We start from the raw sequence: 22,187 nt of genomic DNA, 5'->3' as shown, positions 1-22,187 counted from the left end.
GTATAAGCATATGAAATACAAAAAGTTAAATTTTAGTATAAAATATAACAAGTAATTTTCTTTGCTCAATTTTCTTATTCTGGTCCCAGCATTTTTCCTAAAGGGTCCCATCAAATTCTAAAAGAGACACAGAAAATGAAATGTGTCTGAAGGTAAGGGACTAGGATGGAGAGAGAATGGAAATCATGCCACATAAGTTATGGAAGAACAAATGAAGGATATTTATGCTGAAAAAATGAATATTGCTTCCTCAAATATCTTGAGGCAAAAGAGAAACTAGATTTGTCCTATGACTAATAATAATAGTAATAATAATAGCTACCATTTATTAATCACCTGCCTGTACCAGGCACTACAAAGACACTTGCGGGCAGTATGTGTGTGGGAAAGAGAGGGAGAAGGAGAGAGACAGAGAAAGACAGATTAAGAAAATAATGCTCAGGTAAGTTGGATAATTTTCCCAAGGTCACACGGGAAGTGGCTGAACTAAGATTCACATCCTAGCCTTTCTAGTACCAAAGATGATGCTTTTCCCACTAATTTATGTCAACTCTCAATTTCTATGTTCAATGCAAAAACTGAGTTTATTCCAAATGGCAAACTAGGACTAATAGGAGGCAGATTTCAACCTATCAAAGGGGAGAAATCAACTCCAACTGTCAATAGAACAATAGAAGGGGCTGCCTCTTGAAGTAGTGGGCTCCCCATCACAGGAGGTATTCAAAGGTGGACTACCCACCTGACAGAAGGCCTACAAAATGGATTTCCGGTAAAGACAGACATATATACAAACTAGGAAAAATACAGTTCTCAAATACTTATGGTATCAGAATACATACAACATACCGTGCTGAGCTTGTCATAGCCAAGCAAAAGGTATCATCAAAGCTGCTCAACTCATATGGCCGAAAGAACTCATTGTGGATATCAATCTCTTCTTCATATTTGTGGAATTTCTTCACTATCAACTTCTTTAAGTTTGCAGAACAGATAACTAAGAGAGATACTGCATGTTACTCTAAAAGTCTGAGATTACATCAAGCAAACATTTCCATAATATTAACTATGTTCACAGACAGCACTGTGATAAGCTCTGTGGGGGATACAGCCCTGACCGAGGGTAAGCTCCTGCCTCCAACACTTACACAGCTAGAAAGGAGATGAGATAGATGCATAGAAAATACAATGCAAAGCTGAGTTCAACAAGCTCTAAGGAGCCAGGAGGGCCTCAGGAAGTCCAGTGGGAGCAGGGAGTTATTTAGAGGAGGCTCTTTAAATTCTTTTTTGCTCTTAAATGCCCTTTGTGTTTTAGCTAAAAATCGTACAGCTTTTTCCCTAAATTTCCCTTTATATTTCAAATTCTGTTAATAGTCACTGTTAGATAGTTAAAACCCTTTCCTTTCTCCCAGAACAACTAAACCTTCTTAGCAATATGAGTAATGATTTTTCCCAGAATTTCAAGTTACAAATAACTTCCAAAATGAATTTATAACTTAATAAGAACCAAAAATACTTTGTAATCTTACTTTATGGGCTTCCCTACCCAAAGTTGGGATGCTGAACCATGACTAGATGGAGTCCTCAACTGGAGCATTCCAGATTCTCAGGAGATCTTGCTAGGAACCCTTTACCAAATGGAAAATGAGCTTGCTCAAGGTCAGGGGAGTTAGAAACAGAGCCAGAACTAAGCTTTATTTAAAATTTGGCAATTATTTAAATTTGGAAACATCATTCTAATGTATTATACACTTGAAGGTATTCCTTTAATATAGAATGTTTCCTGCCCCTCTCACAAATTAATGAAATTTAATTTAAATGTGACTAAAATGTACTTTTATACACGCATCTGTACCTTCTTCACTGCTTAGCACAGGAAAAAAGTTTTAAGCTCTCCTTGTGAATGGGTCCTTACTTCCTCCGCATTCCCCCAAAATATGTAGAAATATAAACTGTACTAGTTTAAAGTGATGAGCTGATATATCATATTTTATTGACTAAATATTTGAGAGACACGTAATAACTGTAAGACACAATACAAGGTATTGGCCTACATAGATAAAAAGAAGTATAATATAATTCCTGCCCTTTAAGAAGCTAAGAGATGTTATAATATCCTATCTATTAAAGCAGCAACATAATACTGAACAGCCATTCATTTGTTTCTAATAAAATACTATGTGCAAAGGATTTAACGCTTCAAGTTCATTAAGGTATAATTCCAAAATATGTTAGTGTAAAAACTAAAACACAAACAGTTACTTACCTTCATCATAGGGCAATGGTAAATGCTTTATCACTTCTGGTGTCCACCAGTAAGTATAACTATAAAATAAAAATTAAAAAAAAAGATGAACCAAATGTAAATGTTGGTTTTCTAAAATTTACTGGATAGAAGAATTTATATGGTCTACAGTAACATGTTCCTACTTCAAAGTTAATTTTTTTCTTTTTAAAACATGTTTGCAAAGCTTTTGACACAGTAGGTCTTCAACATGGTAATTCCCTTCCCAACTGCTTTCTTCCTTCAATTATGTTGCAGATCTACAAAAATGCCATGAATACACCTGAGAGTCAAGATGCTCTGATGTTATTTACTTTTAGCTAAAAAGGATTAGAATGTAATAAGCTGACTCTATGAACTGCTGTTAACTTCTCCCAGGGACTGTGCCTACAGTGACTTACTCTGCCACCAGGTGAGTAGTGGGACCTTGACCCAAGTCCTACAACCAGGATTCCCTTGCGTGTAGTTATCTGATAGTTAGAATCTACTCTGCTGTATATGTATACATCTGTGTGTATAGTTAAAACAGTTAAGCAAAATCATTAAGGAATGAATTAGATAGTCCTAACGAACAAGTTCCCTTAGAAAGCAGTATAGACCCTGTTATTCTTTAACTGTAAATATGTGCTACTTGATTACAGAAGCTAGTCAGAGTAATAGTAAAGAATGTCAACCGTCTGGATTTCTGCTAGAAGGCTCGTCTGCTACAAGCAAAGAATCTGAAAGAATCCTAAGTGGCCTTCTCTCTGAACACCTAATTTAATTCTCAATCAAATTCTAATGAAATGAATATTTAGAGGAAAAGTGATATATGTCAAAGCTCATGAGAGCTAGGGAGAAGAAGAATTTTTTAAAAATCAGATTTCTAAAGATTAAAAAAAGAGCCTATAGCCAAGAATTGCTAAAAAGAGATTTTAATATAAATGAAAGGCTTTCTAAAAATATAAAGCTGAAATTACAATCTTGAATAATCCTGATTATGAAGCAATGGGAAAGTATCCAAATGAAACTGGCAACATAGGGAACTCTCCTAGAGATGGCAAGCAGAATACACAACCACTAATGATGAAAAAAGGAATATGAAGCCTAATGAATTGTGTGGGGCGAATCACTGTTCTAACCGGAAAGGTTCCTAAAGTTTTGTTTTAGACTGAAGTTATGCTTTACAGCAGTGCTACTCAAAATTCAATGTGCATATGAATCACTTTGGGATCTTGTTAAAAGGCAGATGATTCAGTAGGTGGGGCCTGAGATTCTGCATCTATGACAAACTCCTGAGCAAAACCAAAGGGGCAGACCCTCCAACCCCTTTTCAATAACAAGGCTTTGAATATGAAAAGAACAGAGCAAGGATAAGGCTGCTGCTTGTGAAAAATTCATTCAGTCATTCCACATTTATTAAGCACCTGCTATGTGTCAGACACTGCTCTATGTGTTGAAAGTGCCAAGCTGAAAGCAATGACAGAGAAAGTAGAGCTACTTAATTCCAGTACTGTTTCTATCCTCCCTAGCCATAACAAGTTTCGCACCTGAAAGAAAAAACATAAGAGGGAACTGTGTACAACCCAGAAGACAGAAGGAGGGGCTAGAGCGTCTCTACAAGCAGGCCAGTGTCCCGGCGTAGTTGAGATCTACAATCTTTAAGGAACAGTGAAACATGGAGCTGATACTGGAAATGGGCCAATGTTGTCTTTAATTTTTACATTTAGCAGAATTTATTTATTTATTTACTTTTTTCAACTAAGTTCAGGGGTACATGTGCAGAATGTGCAGGTTTGTTACATAGGTAAATGTGTGCCATAGTGGTTTGCTGCACAGATCATCCCATCACCTAGGTATTTAGACCAGCATCCATTAGCTATTCATACTGATGCTCTCCCTTCCACCCTCACCACCACAGGCCCCGGTGTGTGTTGTTCTCTCCCACCATGTGTCCATGTGTTCTCATCATTCAGTTCCCACTTCTAAGTGAGAACATGCGGTGTTTGGTTTTCCGTTCCTACATTAGTTTGCTGAGGATAACAGGAGTCTTGATGCTCAGCAGTGAGAGGGTGACAGATTCCAAAAACCAGACATCAACAAGTGATATAAGTGATGTTGATCCCAGCAACATAACAGATTCAAATATGAGATCGAGATGTGTTGTAAATGACCTAAAAAGATGGCCAATGCATTCTCTGAATTCACATCTATTCACAAAAACAAGCCACACCAAGCTAATATCATTTCCTTTCCTAATAGGAAAATCAGACTGTCAGATCAGGGGAATGGAAAAGACATGGACTAATTGTTTAAGAGGGGTGTATGCATGTGTGTATGCATGCATCTGAGTAAATATAATTTTGTGATGACCTAACACTGGCGGACAAGTAAAGTAGAGAAGTTATCAGTATATGAGAAATTCCCTAAAGAATGTTGCTTACAATCAGCTTGCTTAGGAAGAAGTAGACATTACAAAAAATGTGTTTTAACTCAGAATTCTTGCGGTGAGCAAAAATGAAAAGATAATCATGTATTCATGATTTAAGACTAGGCCATAAACTTTTAAACAATATTACTAAATTGTATTTCCCTTAGCAATATGTAGCAATTTAACAACACTTTTAAAAGATTCCAAGTCTTTTGGGTGAGTCTCAGAAGCAAAGAAATATCTGCCTTGGGGAAGATAAGCTAAAATGGATGGAGGATCAGAGCATCCAAGACGACTAAGCCCAAGATAGGGGAATCTTTACCACCTCTACTACCAGGTACATTTATCCAGAGGAAGAACAATGCACTGGGTCAGAAACCTGCTTTTGGACCAGGGATCAGAAAATAAGAGACTGCAAGTTAGTGTCACTCCCTTCTTTGCATACTGAAGAGCCAGTAAGTCAGATTCTCTTTTCTTTTTCAGTTCCTAGTATTAAGAGTTCTCGGTTCCATAGGAAGGTTAGGGAAAATTTTTAAAGACGGTCTTTAATTTCCCTAGCTAACTTGGGAGGCTTCTGAAACATTCATGAATGTCAGCAGAGCAATCAATATTTGTGAACAAGATAGAGAAATATGGGCAGGGCAACAGTATAGTTAATTGAACTTACAGCTGTTTAAATGATTACAATCAAAGGCACTAAACAATATTATGTGGAAGGAGTTGTCTGTGGATAGAAATCAATGGGTTCTGCCATTTACCCTACTCTACTCAACATTTTTCATCAAGTACTTGAATTAGGATCAAGATGGTCAACTGATTAAATCTGAAGAAACTATAAAGCTATAAAGTATTCATTAAAGGATACACATTTCAATACTTTTTTTGGAAGTAGGCAAAGCATATACGAACATGACAAGAATGGTACAGATGTGGCAGGGTGGCAGCGGCACATGTTAAAAAGACTTAGGAGTTCTAACAGACAGGAAGCTCGGAGAGTGCACACTGTGATGGCAACGCTGAGGATGGCTGGTGTGACCTTATGCTTATCAATGAAAACACAGCATCCAGGACAAGGGGAGTGATAGTCCCAGTGGTCTCACAACAGCTAGCACAAATCAGACCAAACGCTGACCATTATTGGACCCAGACCTGGGGGCCACAGTTTAAGAAGAACATTGACCTCAACTGGAATATACACAGAGGAGAGGGGTGTTCCGAATGCTGGAGGGCCTTGAAACCACAGCATATGAGGAACAGCTGAAGAAACTGGGGCTATTTAACCAGTAGAAGAAGAGATTTTGAAAGCGTATGAACTCAACTTCAAATATTTAAAAGATTATCAAGTGGATGAGGAAATCTTGTTTTTAAGGTCTTTAACTGGGATTAATAGGTAAGATTACAGAGAAGCAGATCTCAGCATGACGTGAGGAAGAATTGTGTAAGTGAACTGTTCCAAAACAACTGCCTCTTCAACAGTTGACAAACAAGAGCTTGTCAAGCATAGGCCAGATTACCTCTCTCTCCCTAGGGAAACAGAAAGAGAACTTACATATCAGACAGGGGGCAGGCCAAGAAATCTCCCAACTCTAGGAGTCAATGAAATAATTAATGCTTAATACCTAAAAACATCTTGGTGACATTCTAAACAACAGTTCATTAGATGGAATCTTAGATGATTCTATGCCATATTAATCAAATTCAGAACAAAGTTTCAATTAGTGGTTTTAGGCAGATCAATAAATGTGAGATTTTGTGTCATCGAAGTACTTATCTCAAGAGGACCTTGTTCCAATGAACTCTAGGTAGAGTTAGGTTTATTCCCTCTTCCCTTATTGTGCAAGAAAAATATTATTTCATGGCATAGATATGCCACGCCATTATCTATACCATTCCTGTATCATTGATAAACACAGTATAAGATACAGCATGCCACAAATTTCAAAACACTCATGAATAAATAATAAAGTCTTTATTAATATTACATTAATAAGTCACATTATCTAAGTTTCCAGACTTTATGGGCATCCCGTATGATCTTTAATAAATGTTAAAAACTAGGGAACGTTATCTCCTTAAAGAATAGTAACAGGTCAGGTGTAGTGGCTCACACCTGTAATCCCGGCAATTTGGGAGCCAAAATGGGCAGACTGCTTGAGCCCAGGAGATGGAGGCCAGCCTGTGCAACATGACAAAACCCAGTCTCTACCAAAAATACAGAAATTAGCTGGGTGTGGTGGCGTCCACCTGTGGTCCTAGATACTTGGAAGGCTAAGGTGAGAAGATGGCTTGAGCACCGGGAGGCAGAGGCTGCAGTGAGCCGAGATCACCCCACTGCACTCCAGCCTAGGTGACAGAGCCAGACTCTGACTCAAAAACAAACAAACAAAAGACAATAACAGTACTAACACCTATTGTATTTGCTAGGTGCTAACCATTTATATGATCTCATCTGATTCTCAGAGAAAGCTGTAAGTTAGGTACTATTATTGTCTCTATTTTAATGATGTGGAAACAGAATGAGACCAGTTAAGTGACTTGCCCAAGGTCACCAGGTATTAACTGGAGGCAGGCTTTCCAGAGCCTGGCTACTTCAGTACAGGGTTTATTCTGTGTCAGACCTAGTATTAAGCACTTTTCATATATTTTCCCATTTAAGCCTCAATGACCCTGTGAGGTATGTATAGTCATCTCCATTTTACAGGTGAGAAAATGAGGCTGAGAGGTTAATGGGTCGCAGGCCACACACACTTGCAGAAATTCCAACTCAGCTCTACGTGAGCCTGAGCTCCATGCTCTTGTCCTGTTGCTGCCTCTGGGTAAACTGTTCATTTCTTTTGAGAATTGTAATGCTGCTTTAACTGTCAGCAAAATAACCTGTACAGGTGGGTGACACTAGAAAATTTTTTTAAAAACCCACTGAAATTTATCTTACAGTATTTATAAAAATTGTTTATGCACAGTATCAATTCCCTCTTCCCCTGACACCAAAAAATAGTTTTCAGAATTTTGACATTCTAGAGGGAAAAAAAACCAAACAAACAGAAAAAGGAGATCTAAACCAACTGAGTAAGCCATATTATCTACTTTGATGCAATTTTATTTTCAGTGGTAGGCTTAGAGCTGAGTCTCACTGAATCATCTAACTGAATAATCTTAGCCAAGACATTATCTCTGCACCTCAATTTCCTTTTTTAGAAAATGGGGATGTAATACCAGCTTCCTTTTATTCCCACATATAAACTCCCAAACCCCCTGCCTTCGTTATGTAACTCAAGGTGAGAAAGGGGTTTAAATTATGCTTTTAATACATAGCTAATTTCTGCAGTGGAAAATTGAGTTATGGCTGTTCCCAAGCTGTATCTAAATAGCTTCAATATTTTAAAGTAATAAAAAATTTCAGAAAATCAACCATATTTACCTATAGTTAACTGTCATCAGTAAATATAAATATAGGTATTTATACCCATCTCTAAACAAATAAAATTTCAAATTTTTTAACAGCAAAAATTCATATAAACAATATTTTATTAATAATAAATTTAATGTAAAAATTAGCAGTGCTCCATTTATAGGGACAGTAAGCTCAAGTATTAAGTTGGTTATTCTAATAATATGCATTGATAAGAATAAATTTGAGAAACATACAAACTCTGAGACCTTCCAAATACTTTAAATATTCCTGAAGCAACACAGAACTTAATAACAACTGCAAGAAGCCAGGCGCGGTGGCTCATGCCTGTAATCCCAGCACTTTGGGAGGCCAAGGCGGGCAGATCACGAGGTCAGGAGATCGAGACCATCCTAGCTAACATGGTGAAACCCCGTCTCTACTAAAAATACAAAAAAATTAGCTGGGCGTGGTGGTGGGCACCTGTAGTCCCAGCTATTCGGGAGGCCGAGGCAGGGGACTCTGCCTCGGTGAGGTGTGTCCAGGCATTTACATTTTCAGATAAGGAAAATAAGGCTTAGAGAGTTTAAATTACTTGACCCAGGTCACAGAACTGCAGAGATTCCAACTCAATTCTACCTGATCCTGAGGCTCACACCACAGAGCATCACACTAAACTGCTTCGGGTAAACTGTTTGTTTCTTCTGAGAATATTATATTACCAATTTAACTGTACTCGAAATAACCTGTACTGGCAAGTGACTCAAGCATGTGAGTGGTGGGGACATGAAAGTGGCTATCTGACGCTAGCTAGTAGCACTGCTCTAGCTTCCCATCTTCCCAGTGTCACTGAGACTGGTTGTTCCCTGGAGGAGAGAATATTGGAATTACAAGGTACATGCTGCTTAGCTGTCACACTTGAAAAATCTAAGACCGACTCTCTGCATCTTAGAGTTCTTGAGAGTTTCAAGTTTGTAGGAAACACTCAAAGATGATACTGTTGGTTTGCTTTAGTGGAGCTACAACTTCTGTTTAACAATGAAGTTCTGACACTTCATATCTTAGAGAAAATGCAAAACAACAATTGCTAATCACATTTTCCCCAACCTACTATCAGGACATCAATATTACGGAACTCATGGCAAGCATGTGGCCAAACTGACTGCTTTATGCATGGGAGGATGGATACGCCATTCTCCATGATGTGCTTCCTTCCCATTGCATGCCTGTATCAAAACACCTCATGTACCCCATAAATATATACACCTACTACGTACCCACAAAAAATTTTAAAAATTAAAAAAAAAATAAAACTGACTACTTTAGCCTATGATTTCTCAAAATGAAAAGTATCTCATATTCAAAATAACACCAAATGGGAGTTTATATTACAGACTAGGAAGAAAAGTACCTTCTTCTTGTTGGCAAAAGTCTCATGGTATTTTTGTGATGCAAATAAAAATCTGTTGGGAGCTCCCAGAGATGAGGTTTCCCTTCGGTGGGATGGAAAACTCCCAGGAAGAGATTAATGGAATCTTGTCTATCAGCATCTAAAAAGCAAAATATATATTTCAGAAAATCCATTACCGATGTATATAACTCAAGAGAATATTTTCTTAGGAGGACAGTGGTACAAAAGTAGTATTTATACTTCAAATACATACAAATACTTCATACACACACACATAAGTTACCAAGATTTGGAGCAGAATTAAAATCTTGCTTCAAAATGTTTCCTCTTTGGTCCATACCTCTCATAAAATATACAGATGATAGCGAACATAAACTGCTTGCTGAATTTGGAGACACTTAAACATCTTTAAGAACTCAGATAGTAAATACCTTAGATAGCAATTTTATTTTTAAAATGAAAATACATCCTCACCATTTGTTATTTTACCTGAAGTAAATGTATCTGCACTTTATTGCAAAGACAAGCAGAGACTTCGGAGACAAATAAAATGACCCAATTTCTATCCATATTCTGTTGCACAACCTTGAACAAGTCAGTTTCATTGTCTCCACTTTTAATCCTTGAAAAGATACTCTCCCTTTCTTTAACAGAGACAATGTTTACAACACATTTTGTCCCTGTCAGCTGTGAGCCTGGCCCATTCTCTTTTGTGGTTGAAAATGAAGGCAGAGAAGGCACATGATAACAGCCTCATTCTAACTATTCAAGCATTCCAAAATTACCTTTTAAACTATACTATGAAGTAACAAAACTGACTCTGTGTATGTTTTACTTCCTCTTCCTTTTCCTAATTATCTTTTGGTAAAAATGATAATATGCACTGAAGTGGTCTCATGAACCACCTATCCCATTTGACATTCTCCTCCCTAGTGTCCTTCGTTCTTTCTCCTCATTTCCTTCTTTCTATTCTTGTCTCAGAGCCCTGTATATTCAAGTTTGTGGCAGACATCCACAATATAAATAATAACCTCTTTCCAAAAATGAGCATAGAACTAAAAAGATAGCACAGTAGAAATGACTGCATTTGTAACAAGGTAACATTATTATAAAATCAATTTTCTTCCAACAGTTACAGTGAACAAGATATATCTGAAATTAGCAACATTGTTCTCATTGGGTTATTTGATCATTACAGCAAAACTAAATGAATGAAATATGAAATACGGTACATCAAACATGTATTTCAGATATTAGACAGGAAGCATTCCATTAAAACAGCACTTACCTTTCAGGCTAAAAGTAATATATAAAAAGGGACATGTTTATATGCTGAGCACATCTGGGGGCTTTCTTTGCACTTGTTGAGAGAAAACATCAAGCATTAAATAATGCATACATTACTGCCCCAATTTGTACCCTCTTTACATAATGCAAAAGTAAACATGATGCTCTCATAGTAATTACATTCTTTATGCTTCTTAAATAGCCTTAATAGCACTTAATAGTTCATTCTACGTAGTACCTCAAAATATCTTAATATAATCTAGAGAAGCTTTCCACTTTTCAGCCACGTTTTCTAGAGTTTCTTTCATCCTTTAACAGCAGTTACCTTTAATTTTTAGCAAGTATGGTAAAATGTAAGATGTGAGAAACATAGCCAAAAAAAGAATATTCTTTCAAAGGATCATAAAGAAGCCTTTTTGGAAGTACTGCTGCTGTAACTGAAAATACATGTATGATGTTTACAGTCACTTCCTAAGCTTGAGATATAAAGCCAGCCCTAATGAGCCCAAGGATCTTCTCCTGGCTACTTCTGACTGCAAATAAAACAATCACCTCCAGAAAGATAGTGGTACTCTGGATATGAACAACGGTTTAAAACTGGTAGGCTCTCTGCGGTTGTGCATAAGAGGGCAAAACAATTAGCCACTTTTATGTTTAATTGTGCTTTAAGGGAAAAAAGAATATGCGCCATTCAAATACCATTCAAACAGGTTAAACATTAGCCAATTTTACTACTCACTATATTTAAATAGATCAGGTTTAAATATAACAATTCTTTTTAATTAGAGAAAAAATTCATTTTTGAACTCAAATAGCTCTTATTCTAATATTAAGTTTATGATACAGTGTCCTCTGAAATCATCAATGAAAGGAAGTATTATTCAATAAACAGTACAATAGTATTGGGGTGGGGGCAGAAGGGACAATGATGTTAGACCCCTACCTTACATCAGACATTGAAATAAATACCAACTAAATGTAGGAAAGACACAGATTAACCCCTAATAGAAAAACAGGTACACACAATTTTCAAAAGAAACAGAAACAGCCAATGGATATATAAAAATCCAACTTCACTAGTTATCAAATAATGCAAATTAGAACAACATACCATTTTCTGCCATTAAGTTGGCAAATACATTTCAAAATAGGCACTCCCATACTCTGCCAAGGGGAACATTAACTGTTACATCCTTTCTGAAAGGCGATTTGGCAAATATATATCTATATAATATATAGATAGATATTTTAAGCACTAAAAATTATTTTTACCCTCTGACCTAATAAATTTGCTTCTGAACTTTTCATAAGATCAAAATATGCAAAAAGGTATATGTTCAAAGATGTTTGTTCAGAACGACTCTAAATGCACAAAGCATATAACTAAATTATGATGCTTCTCAAAGATAGAGTCCCATAGGGCTACTAAAAATCATGTTATAGAAGAATATTTAAGGTTATAAAGATTCGTTACATTATCTAAAAGAGCAAAAGCAGATTATAAATTACAGGTATAGTAAAACCAGAAGGATCATGTTCTCCTAAATATACAAGTGGCTATCTCTGGAAGGTAGGGATCATATGATTTATTTGTGAGCCATTCTGTACTTTGTATAATTAACATATATTACTTTAGTAGTTGAAAAAAATGGCCAGACATGGAGGCTCATGCCTGTAATCCCAGCACTTTGGGAGGCTGAGGCAGGCAGATCGCTTGAGCTCACAAGATTGAGACCAGCCTGGGGAACACAGGGAGATTCTGTCTCTACAAAAATAATAAAAAATATGAGCTGGGCATGGTGGCACACACCTATAGTCCCAGCTACTTGGAAGGCTGGAAAGAGGGAGCATCACTTGAGCCCAGGAGTTAGGAACCAGCCTGGGCAACATAGGGAGACCCTATCTCTACAAAAAAATAAAAATAAATAAACAAATAAAAATTAGACGGGTGTGGTCCCAGCTACTCAGGAGACTGAGGTGGGAAAATCACTTGAGTCTGGGAAGTCAAGGCTGCAGTAAGCTGTGATAGCACCACTGCACTCCAACCTGGGTGGCAGGGTAAGACATCACTCAAACAAACAAACAACAAGAATAGCAAACCCCTGCAGCCATCCAGATAACAGTGGGTGGCTGTGGCCGTGTGGACTAGCGTGTCGGAAGTAGGGATGAAACACGGAAGATATTATTTTGGAGGTATAACCAACAAGATTTGTTGATAGATGGGATTGGGGAACAGTGATGAGGAAAAGAAATAATGCAGGGAGAATTCCTACGTTTTCTGAATTGATCAATGGGTATTGAAGTAGAAAAAAACAAGTAGAGAAACGGACTTGAGACAGAGTCAAGAGTTTCTGTCTCAGAAATGGTAAGTTTGTGATTTTGTTAGATATCTGTGGTAGGAAGAAATTTGGCCCCCAAGACCTTTGCTCCCTAGTATCATACCACGAATATTTTCTACTACATGGCAAAAAGGACTTTGCAGATGTAATTAAGGTTACTTATCATCAACTGCAAGATAGAAAAATCCTAAATCATCTGGTTGGGTCCACTGTAATCACATTAATCCTTTAGAGGCTGAAGAGGAAGGCAGGAGGGGAAGGCAGAGAGATTTGAAGCACAAGATGTATTTGGTGCACTGTGGTAGGCTTTAAAATAGAGCAGGCCACAAGCCAAGAAATGCAGCAGCCTCTAGGAACTGAAAGTGACCCCCAGCCAACTGCCAGCAAGGACATGGGACATCAGTCCAATAGCTGCATGGAATTCTGCCAACAATAAGAATGAGCCAGGAAGCCTCCAGGTAAGAGCCCAGGTCAGCTGACATTTTGACTTCATGTTAATGTCACGTGACATCATTTTTACTCTAGTCTTGTAAGACCCTAAGCAGGGAATACAGCTCGGTAATGCTGTGTCCATAGACTTCTGATCCTCAGAAACTCTAAGATAATGGGTATTGTTTTAAACCACTGAGTTTGTAGTAATTTGTCATGGCAATGATAAAAAACTAATTCAATGGCCGGGTATGGTGGCTCATACCTATAATCCCAACACTTTGGGAGGCCGAGGCGGGCAGATCACCTGAGGTCGGGAGTTCAAGACCAGCCTGACCAACATGGAGAAACCCTGTCTGTACTAAAAATAAAAATCAGCCAGGGGTGGTGGCACATGCTTGTAATGCCAGCTACTCGGAAGGCTGAGGCAGGGGAGTCTCTTCAATCCAGGAAGCGGAGGTTGTGGTGAGCCGAGATCGCGCCATTGCACTCCAGTCTGGGAAACGAGCAAAACTCCATCTCAAAAAACAAAAAACAAAAAACAAAAAACAAAAAAACTAATTCAATATCCCAGAGGAGATGCTAGGTAGACATTTAGATAAATGAGTCTGGAGTTCATGAGAAGTTAAAGTTAGAGATAAAAATCTGAGTGACAAACACATGGTGGTCAAAAGCTGAATGTGATATCCCTAGGACAAAACTGGAAAAAAAGAAGGGTTTAGAAACACGGCAGGGGAAGTCAAAATAGGAGACTGAGACTCTCTCCTATTGAGAGAGATCTCAATATCCCACTGAGCGATCTCACAAAGTGAAGTTTAAGAAAGAAGAAGTGGTCAACTGTGACGAAAGTTGTTGAAAGGTTGAGTAAGACGGAGTCAGAAGAGTAAACATTAGATTTGGCAATGTGGGAATTGTTGGTAACCTGGACAAGCACAGTTTCAGTGTCATGGCAGGGCAGTTGCCAAGTGGAGCAGGTGGAGAGAACAGGGTGGAGACAATCCTTTCAAGAGGTTTTGCTCATGAGAGCAGAAAAATAGGACTATGGTTTGAGGGGCATATGGGATTAGGAATAGCTGGAAAGGGTGGATGGAAAACGCTAAGGTATGCTTTTATGTTAATGGCAATGATGCACTAGAGACGGAGAAACTGATGATGTACAGCAACAAGCATATAGTTAGGGAACACAAGAAGGCATGGGATTCAAAGAAAAAGGCAAGGCTTGACTTAAGATGGAGCAGGGCCACCACAAGCATGGTAATACAATATAGGGTAGAAACTATGGGTGCAGAAAAGGACGCCCTCTGCGTTTGATGGTAAGAATTAGAGGAAGTCCTGGCTAACACGGTGAAACCGCATCTCTACTAAAAATACAAAAAATTAGCCAGGCGTGGTGACAGGCGCCCGTAGTCCCAGCTACTCGGGAGGCTGAGGCAGGAGAATGGCATGAACCCAGGAGGTGGAGCTTGCAGTGAGCAGAGATAGCGCCACTGCACTCCAGCCTGGGCTACAGAGCAAGACTCCGTCTCGAAGAAAAAAAAAAAGAAAAAAAAATTAGAGGAAGTTCCCTTCCAATAACTTATTTTCTCACTGAAGCATGAAGCAAGGTCATCAGATGAAACTGAGGTGTTGTAGCTTTAAGGAGAGAGGACAAGTTATGAAATAGTCATTTTGGAGAGTGGAAGAATGAACTTACTATGGAAATGTCACAGGACAGTCAGTTGTCCTTTGGAGAACTGTAGTCTGTTTAAGAGTAATAAGTTACAAACTTTTCTCTTGCCATGTATAACTGCTTTGGTTGCAGAAGACGTGAAAGAGTTGGGCTTTAACAAAAGTTACCAAGGGTGTTAAAACAAACATTATGAAAACAAAACATTTTTCCAACTGTTTTATTTCTCCTATTGCAAAATACAGCTTATTAACTCACAATCTGCTGTTTGAAGGATAACCTCATAAGGCTATCTCACTATTCTTGATAAATTAAAATGTTCTCAGCATGTTCCCTTTGATGTTCCTCTTTCAGCAGTGAGCAGAAAGGGGAAGAAACTGCTGGCAGTCCTTTAGAGTACTATCATAATGCCAGGTGAAGCCACCTCAGCACCATCTTCTGGGATCACTGCCTTCCACGCATGATAAGCTTTGAAATCCTGACCCTGTGATACGGTTTGGATATTTGTCTCTGCCGAACTCTGGTGTTGAAATGTAATCCACAATGTTGGAGATGGAGTCTGGTGGAAGGTGTTTGGGTTGATGCACTCCTTGCGATAGTGAGTTCTCAAGAGATCTGGTTATTTAAAAGTGTGTGGCACCTCCTTCCCCTCACCCCTTGCCATGTGAGACACCTGCTCCCCCTTCTTCTGCCAGGATTAAAAGTTCCCTGAGGCCCTCCCCCCAGAAACTGAGAAGATAATGGCACCATGTTTCCTGTACAGCCTGCAAAATCATGGGCCAATTCAACCTCTCTTCTTTATGAAATTACTCCGTCTCAAGTATTTCTTTATAGCAATGCAAAAACGACCTAACACACCTTGGGAGCTTTTCTCTTTAGATCCCTGTTGAGAATATGATTCCCCTCCATGCATGCACACACACATTCACTACATTTAAATTATGCACACGCATGTGGGTGTACATATTTATGTTAGGCATATATATATATATATATATATGCACACACACACATATATATACAGCAGATCTATTATTAACTGCTGTAGGTTTCTTATCTTTTTTTAATAATAGGATTTAAATTCAACAAGCTTCAGCAAGAAAATCCAGGCTTAAAAATTTGCATTTAAAAAAAAAAATAGAAAGAGCTTAGCAAGGCCCTTAAGGGAATTAAAAGCTCTCCCTAACATCTGAAGAGATACCTATGCTTTCCCTGTAAAGCATCCTCCAACTCCCTATGTAACTAGTTATACTAAAAACTAAAAGGTGCTTCCTAGACCAACATGCATGCTAGCATGTGAAGCCTCAAGAACAGTTTTTAAAATGAATAGAAAAAAGGGTCAGGTGAGTTGACCCCATAGTATCAGTCCATCCACATAAACCAAGGGTAAAATTCCTAATAACCTAATTTCACTATTCTAGTTGCTTTTGTTTGCTTGTTTTTTGAGAGAGAGTCTCACTCTGTCACCCAGGCTAGAGTACAACGGAACGATCATAGTTCACTGCAGCCTCGAACTCCTAGGCTCAAGGGATCCTCTGCCCTTGGGCTCCCACATAGCTGGGACTACAGGTATGCACTACCATGCCCAGTTAATTTTTGTATTTGTTGTAGAGATGGGATCTCACTATGTTGCCCAGGCTGGTCTCAAACTCCTGGGCCAAGCAGTCCTCCTGTCTTGGTCTCCCAAAGTGCAGGATTACAAGTGTGAGCCACTGTGCCTAGCGCTTTTTTTTTTTTTAATCTAATTAATCAGTATGTTCCTGCCTAGCCCAGAGGCATAACACGAGAAGACTGATTTAAGTTTTGCAAAGTTGTCTTGAGTGGTTTAAAGAAAATTCTTCTGTATTGTCACCATTATATAATACCCATTGTAATTTAAAAATAAGTTGTACATCCCAATGACACCATGCTTCTTAAAATAAAGAAGCCTGTTTTAGCCACATTATTCATAAAATCATTCCTTTCATAGTAGCTCCTCTTTCAGTTGTGCATAATTTTGCCTTACCTTTCCATTTGTGCACATCATTTTCTCAGACTATCTTTATCTTTTATATTACTCCTTTCTTTTTTAAACATGGACGGCTACACAGTCATTCTGTCTATCCTCTATTCTTATTAAAAAGCACATTACACTCAGGAGGCTGAGGCAGGAGAATCGCTTGAACCCGGGAGGTGGAGTTTGCAGTGAGCCAAGATTGAGCCACTGCACTCCAGCCTGGGGACAGAGCGAGACTCCCTCTCAAAAAAAAAAAAAAGCACATTACTTGATCCTTAAGCATCAATAATGACCCCTATTACAGGGACAATGACCACAGGAAAGGGCAAAAGAACAGATGCCCTTTTTCATGGTGATATACACCCTGAGGGATATGTACATATTAGCACATGACAGAAGTAGCCAGTGAGGATTCTCCTCTCTGGGTTTTCAGAGGGAGCACGGCCCTGTCAACACTTAGATTTCAGACTCCTAGCCTCCAGAAATGCAAGACAATACATTTCTACTGTTTTGAGCCACTGGTTTGTGCTGTTTTGATACAGCAGCCCTAGGAAATGGATGTGGATTTCCCGTGTGTGTGGTCAGGGGCACCTATGATTTGCTCCTGACCAAAGAAATATGGCAAAGATGACGGGATGTCACTCCCATTATTAAATTACATTTATAAGACTCAGTCTTGCTAGCACACTCATCCTATTGTCAGCTGTGAAGAAGCACGCTGCTATGAGTCCTACAGCCACAAGGAACTGAATTCTGCCAACACGTGGGCTGGGAAGTGGTTCTTTCTCAATGGCAGCCTTGAGAGACCCTAAGCAGGGGACCCAGTTAAGTTGTGCATAAATTTCTGATGCACAGAACTTGTGAGATAATGCATGTGTACTGTTTTAAGCTGCTACGTTTATAGTCATTTGTTACACAGCACAGAAAACTAATACAGTTGGACAGGAGCATAAGAGACCAGCTTTGCAAACTCTCTGGGCCTAGAAAATGTGGACAGCTGACTCTTATGGATGCTTTCCCAGATGCTTCTGAAGCTGCCAGCGCTGGGGACTCTCTTACAATTCCCTTTACCAGGCAGTTTCTTGTAACTCCTTCCTTGGCTCCTTAGGTATCCAGCGTTTACCTCCTGGATCTTGCTGCTAAGGTCCCTCTGTCTTTCCAGGGGCCTTACTGGCCAGGACCCAGGCCAACCCCATGCTGGCACCCTCCTCCATGAGGCCCACATCCGGTTACCAGTCAACACTGAAGTATCCTTTGGCCCACCCAACTGGAGGAATGCAGACAGTTCCCAATGTGGCACACTCTCCTCAGCCCATCCCTCTGCTTCAGATCTGCTGTGCAACAGTCCAAGGCCTACATGCTGGGTCTCTTCAACAGCAGGATACCACGTCAAGCTCACCCAGAGTCCTGTTGAAGCCCACTCTCTTTTCACCGAGGGTGGGTGTGATTGCAGTTCAGTCCTAAAGACCTTTTTTTTTTTTTTTCCTGCTCTGTCGCCCAGGCTGGAGTGCAGTGGCACGATCTCTGCTCATTGCAAGCTCTGCCTCCCGGGTTCACGCCATTCTCCAGCCTCAGCCTCCCGAGTAGCTGGGGCTACAGGCCCCTGTCACCATGCCTGGCTAGTTTTTGTATTTTTTTTAGTAGAGACAGGGTTTCATCATGTTAGCCAGGATGGTCTCGATCTCCTGACCTCGTGATCCGCCCGCCTCGGCCTCCCAAAGTGCTGGGATTACAGGCATGAGCCACCATGCCCGGCCCCAAGGACCTCTTTACTAATCTTCTTCTCCATATTTTGTAAACTTTTCTATCCTTAATCTGGTACAAGGGCCGAAGACTCATGAAATCAATCACTGAGCACCTCCTTCATAAATTCTGTGCATGGGGGTTTGTCTCACAATCACTTTGGTCTGTGATATCTATTGTATTGGCAATTCCATCAGAATGGAGGCAGGAGAAGCACCATTTCAACACCCGTTACATGTAGTATTCACAAGTCATAAAACAGTAGAATTTAATGAGTATAATTTAGTGCTAATATCACAATTTGTTTCTAGTTGACATTTAAAAAATTCAGTGATATTTACACTCTTAGACAATTGTCGAGACTTTGAACCCTATTTAAAAAAATGACTCAACACCCTCAAAAAATTTTATCTATATACTGCAAGCAGAAAAATAGAAAGAGACAGAAGCCAAGGAATTAAAGTGTGTTGCATTATATAAAAACTCTAATTATGGGTGCCAAAATGCAAAAGTGTCCTATTTAAAATACAAATGTTTATTCATTCATTTATTGGACAAATATTTACTGAGCACCTTCTAAGTGACAGACTGTTTTATTTAAACTTTTAAAATATTTAATTTTAATTTTACTGAGCCAGATAGCTTTAAAAAACGTATAAAAAATGCACTTCGGAGTAAGTCTTAAAAATAGCTATTACTTCAGAATTACCTGAAAAAGCATTGCTGTAATATCTAGACAGGGTTTGCATGATGTCTTTTGAGTGCTGAGTCCATGGTGCTATCTTTCTGTAGGTTTTCACACGATGAACAAGTTGAGAACCACCATACTGAAGGGATAGCGTATCACCATGATCTTCATAGAGTTCCTCAAATAACCTAAAAAAAGAAAACCCCATATTAAAGAATTTCACTAAAATCAAAGCACAAGTTATTCACTTAGCCAAACTCCAAACAAGTCTTATACTTTAAAAATTCTTCTGAGCCTTTCAAGTTAGATTCTTCAACATCTTGCAAATAAATGCAAACGCTAATATATTTTAGAGTGATATTCCAGTAAATACCAAAGCCATAGAAAACACTAAAATGGAAGCAGGGGCACCAAAAACATGGCCCACCAAAGACAGACCAGGTTGTTTCTAACCATACTTAAAGACTCCTAACTTTCTGCAGTCTGCCAGAGCAATTCACCTCCCGTAACAGAATGTACTGTGCTCTCTGAATTGCCTCTGAAAAAAGAATATGCTCCTGTCACAGTGTCAGTCCATTCGAGCTGCTGCAACAAGACACCATAAACTGGGTGGCTTATAAACAGCAAACATTTCTCACATTTCTGGAGGCTGGGAAGTACAAGATCAAGGAGCTGGTATATGTAGTGTCTGGTGAGGGCCCATTTCCTAGATCACAGATGGTCTTCTCACTGTGTCCTCACATGATAGAAAGGGCAAGCTAGCTCTCTTCAGTCTTTTATAATAAGGACACTAGTCCCAGTCATGACGGTTCCTCTCAGCTCTACTCATTTTCCAAAGGTCCTACCTCCTAATACCATCCGTTTGGGGGTTAGGATTTCAACATATGAACTTAGGGAAGACACAAACATTCAGATCACAGCAGACTAAGAAACCATATTCTTTCTTAGATACGTACTTTTGAAACTTGTGTTTCTTCAAGTGTCTGTTAATATTTCCAGTGCAGTGATATCTGTTGGTGTGGCCATTTGTAAACTGATTACTTTCCTCAGCTGAGCCTTTATGACAATTTCCGATGACCAGTATCAGCTATCACTAATGTATTTTCAAAAAATAATACTTCATGGACTGTCACAGATCCAATAGACAATGAAGAAATAGTAATCCTTAATGAAGAATCAATCTTTTCTACATCTTAGATTTTTAGTATGTATGAAGACACAGTACTCTTTTTTAAAATGCCATCTGGATTTGTTTTAAAACAATGCCCACTAGTTTGTCTAAGTACTTTGGATTTATCTAAAGAATGTGGTGTTTATTCATAATTAACACAAGCAAAAACAACAACAACAACAAAAGAAAAACCCAAAGCCCAAACCATGGCAAGAATACACAAATTTTTAACAGAAATATTTATTCCAAGACACCAAGAACATCCACTGGGGAAAGGACATCCTCTTCAACAAATGGGTGCTGGGAAAATTGGATATTCATATGCTGAAGAATGAAACTGAACCCCTGTCTCTCATCGTATACAAAAACCAACTCAAGACAGATTAAAGACTTAAACATAAGACCAAAAACTATAAAACTACTAGAAGAAAATATAAGGAAAACAGAATTAGTTTGAATAATGTTTTCTAGCAACATAATTTTTGAGAAGCTAAAAGTAGAAACACTTTCATAAAAAAATCTTATTAGTAACCAGGTTTGCCTTCTGCCATTATCAGCATTCAAATAGCAAAAAATAAGACTTACCTAACTGCATCTGTATCAAACTGTAGATTAGGTTTGTCAATCAGTCCCAATGAATACAGCTGATAGGCCAGAGCACATTTTCCCACCATAAACTGTGCTGTGTTGGTGCGATCTAAACAGTCCACACAGTTGGTTCGAAGGATGCCAGTCTAAAGAGAAATACCTTAAGATTTTCAACCATTATTCCATCACCAAAGAACTTCCATACTACTTTAGATTTCTTTAAGAAGCAAAAAAAAAAAAAAAGTCTGTGGGCAGGTGTTATTCCTGAACAAATATTATTCAGTTTTATGTAAAGTCAAAATAATGAAGAACATGTTTAAAGTTGCATAAGGTTATATATTGCTGTAACAGCATCATTAAATCTTCTCGTCTATATTTGAATTTACTTTGTTAGTTTAACAAAATAAAACAAATAGCTAACAATTTCTACATGCACCAATTAGCAAAATACGGGCTTTTTTCTGACCCATCTCCTTATTATACAACCTAAATATTCAGTGGTTAGGGCCATATCATTCCTAAAGCATAGTTAACATATATAGTATACACACTTGGCTTCTTTTCCAAAGTCACTCTGATTTATTCTTTTCATGTTCCTGTTTGTGTTTCTATTTCCAGTAATAACATTTAATATATAGAAAAAATCCATAGGACATATTATTTCAGCTACACATTTTTTTTTTCTTTTTGATACAGAGTCTTGCTCTGTCACCCAGGCTGGAGGGCAGTGGCATGATCTCGCCTCACTGCAACCTCCGCCTCCCAGATTCAAGCGATTCTCCTGCCTCAG

At 38.6% G+C, this 22,187-nt stretch overlaps 1 protein-coding gene across 4 annotated transcripts in view; it reads right to left on the bottom strand.

Moving 5' to 3' along the window:
• FIG4 (FIG4 phosphoinositide 5-phosphatase) overlaps window positions 1-22,187 on the bottom strand; it is a 131,181-nt gene that overhangs the window by 38,282 nt on the left and 70,712 nt on the right. For all 4 annotated transcript variants that reach the window (XM_055261116.2, XM_063631009.1, XM_063631011.1 and 1 more), the window contains 5 exons: window positions 21,395-21,543; window positions 19,660-19,826; window positions 9,491-9,629; window positions 2,264-2,322; window positions 847-994 (listed from right to left, as the gene is read on the bottom strand). In XM_055261116.2, the coding sequence (XP_055117091.1) occupies window positions 847-994; window positions 2,264-2,322; window positions 9,491-9,629; window positions 19,660-19,826; window positions 21,395-21,543 (662 nt within the window). The remainder of the gene's footprint in view (window positions 1-846; window positions 995-2,263; window positions 2,323-9,490; window positions 9,630-19,659; window positions 19,827-21,394; window positions 21,544-22,187) is intronic.

The sequence above is a fragment of the Symphalangus syndactylus genome, chromosome 2 (genome assembly GCF_028878055.3).
Source record: "Symphalangus syndactylus isolate Jambi chromosome 2, NHGRI_mSymSyn1-v2.1_pri, whole genome shotgun sequence".
NCBI classification, from domain to species: Eukaryota; Metazoa; Chordata; class Mammalia; order Primates; family Hylobatidae; genus Symphalangus; species Symphalangus syndactylus.
The sequence above is the reverse complement of the archived record's forward strand: the minus strand, read 5'-3'. Positions and strand labels throughout refer to the sequence as shown.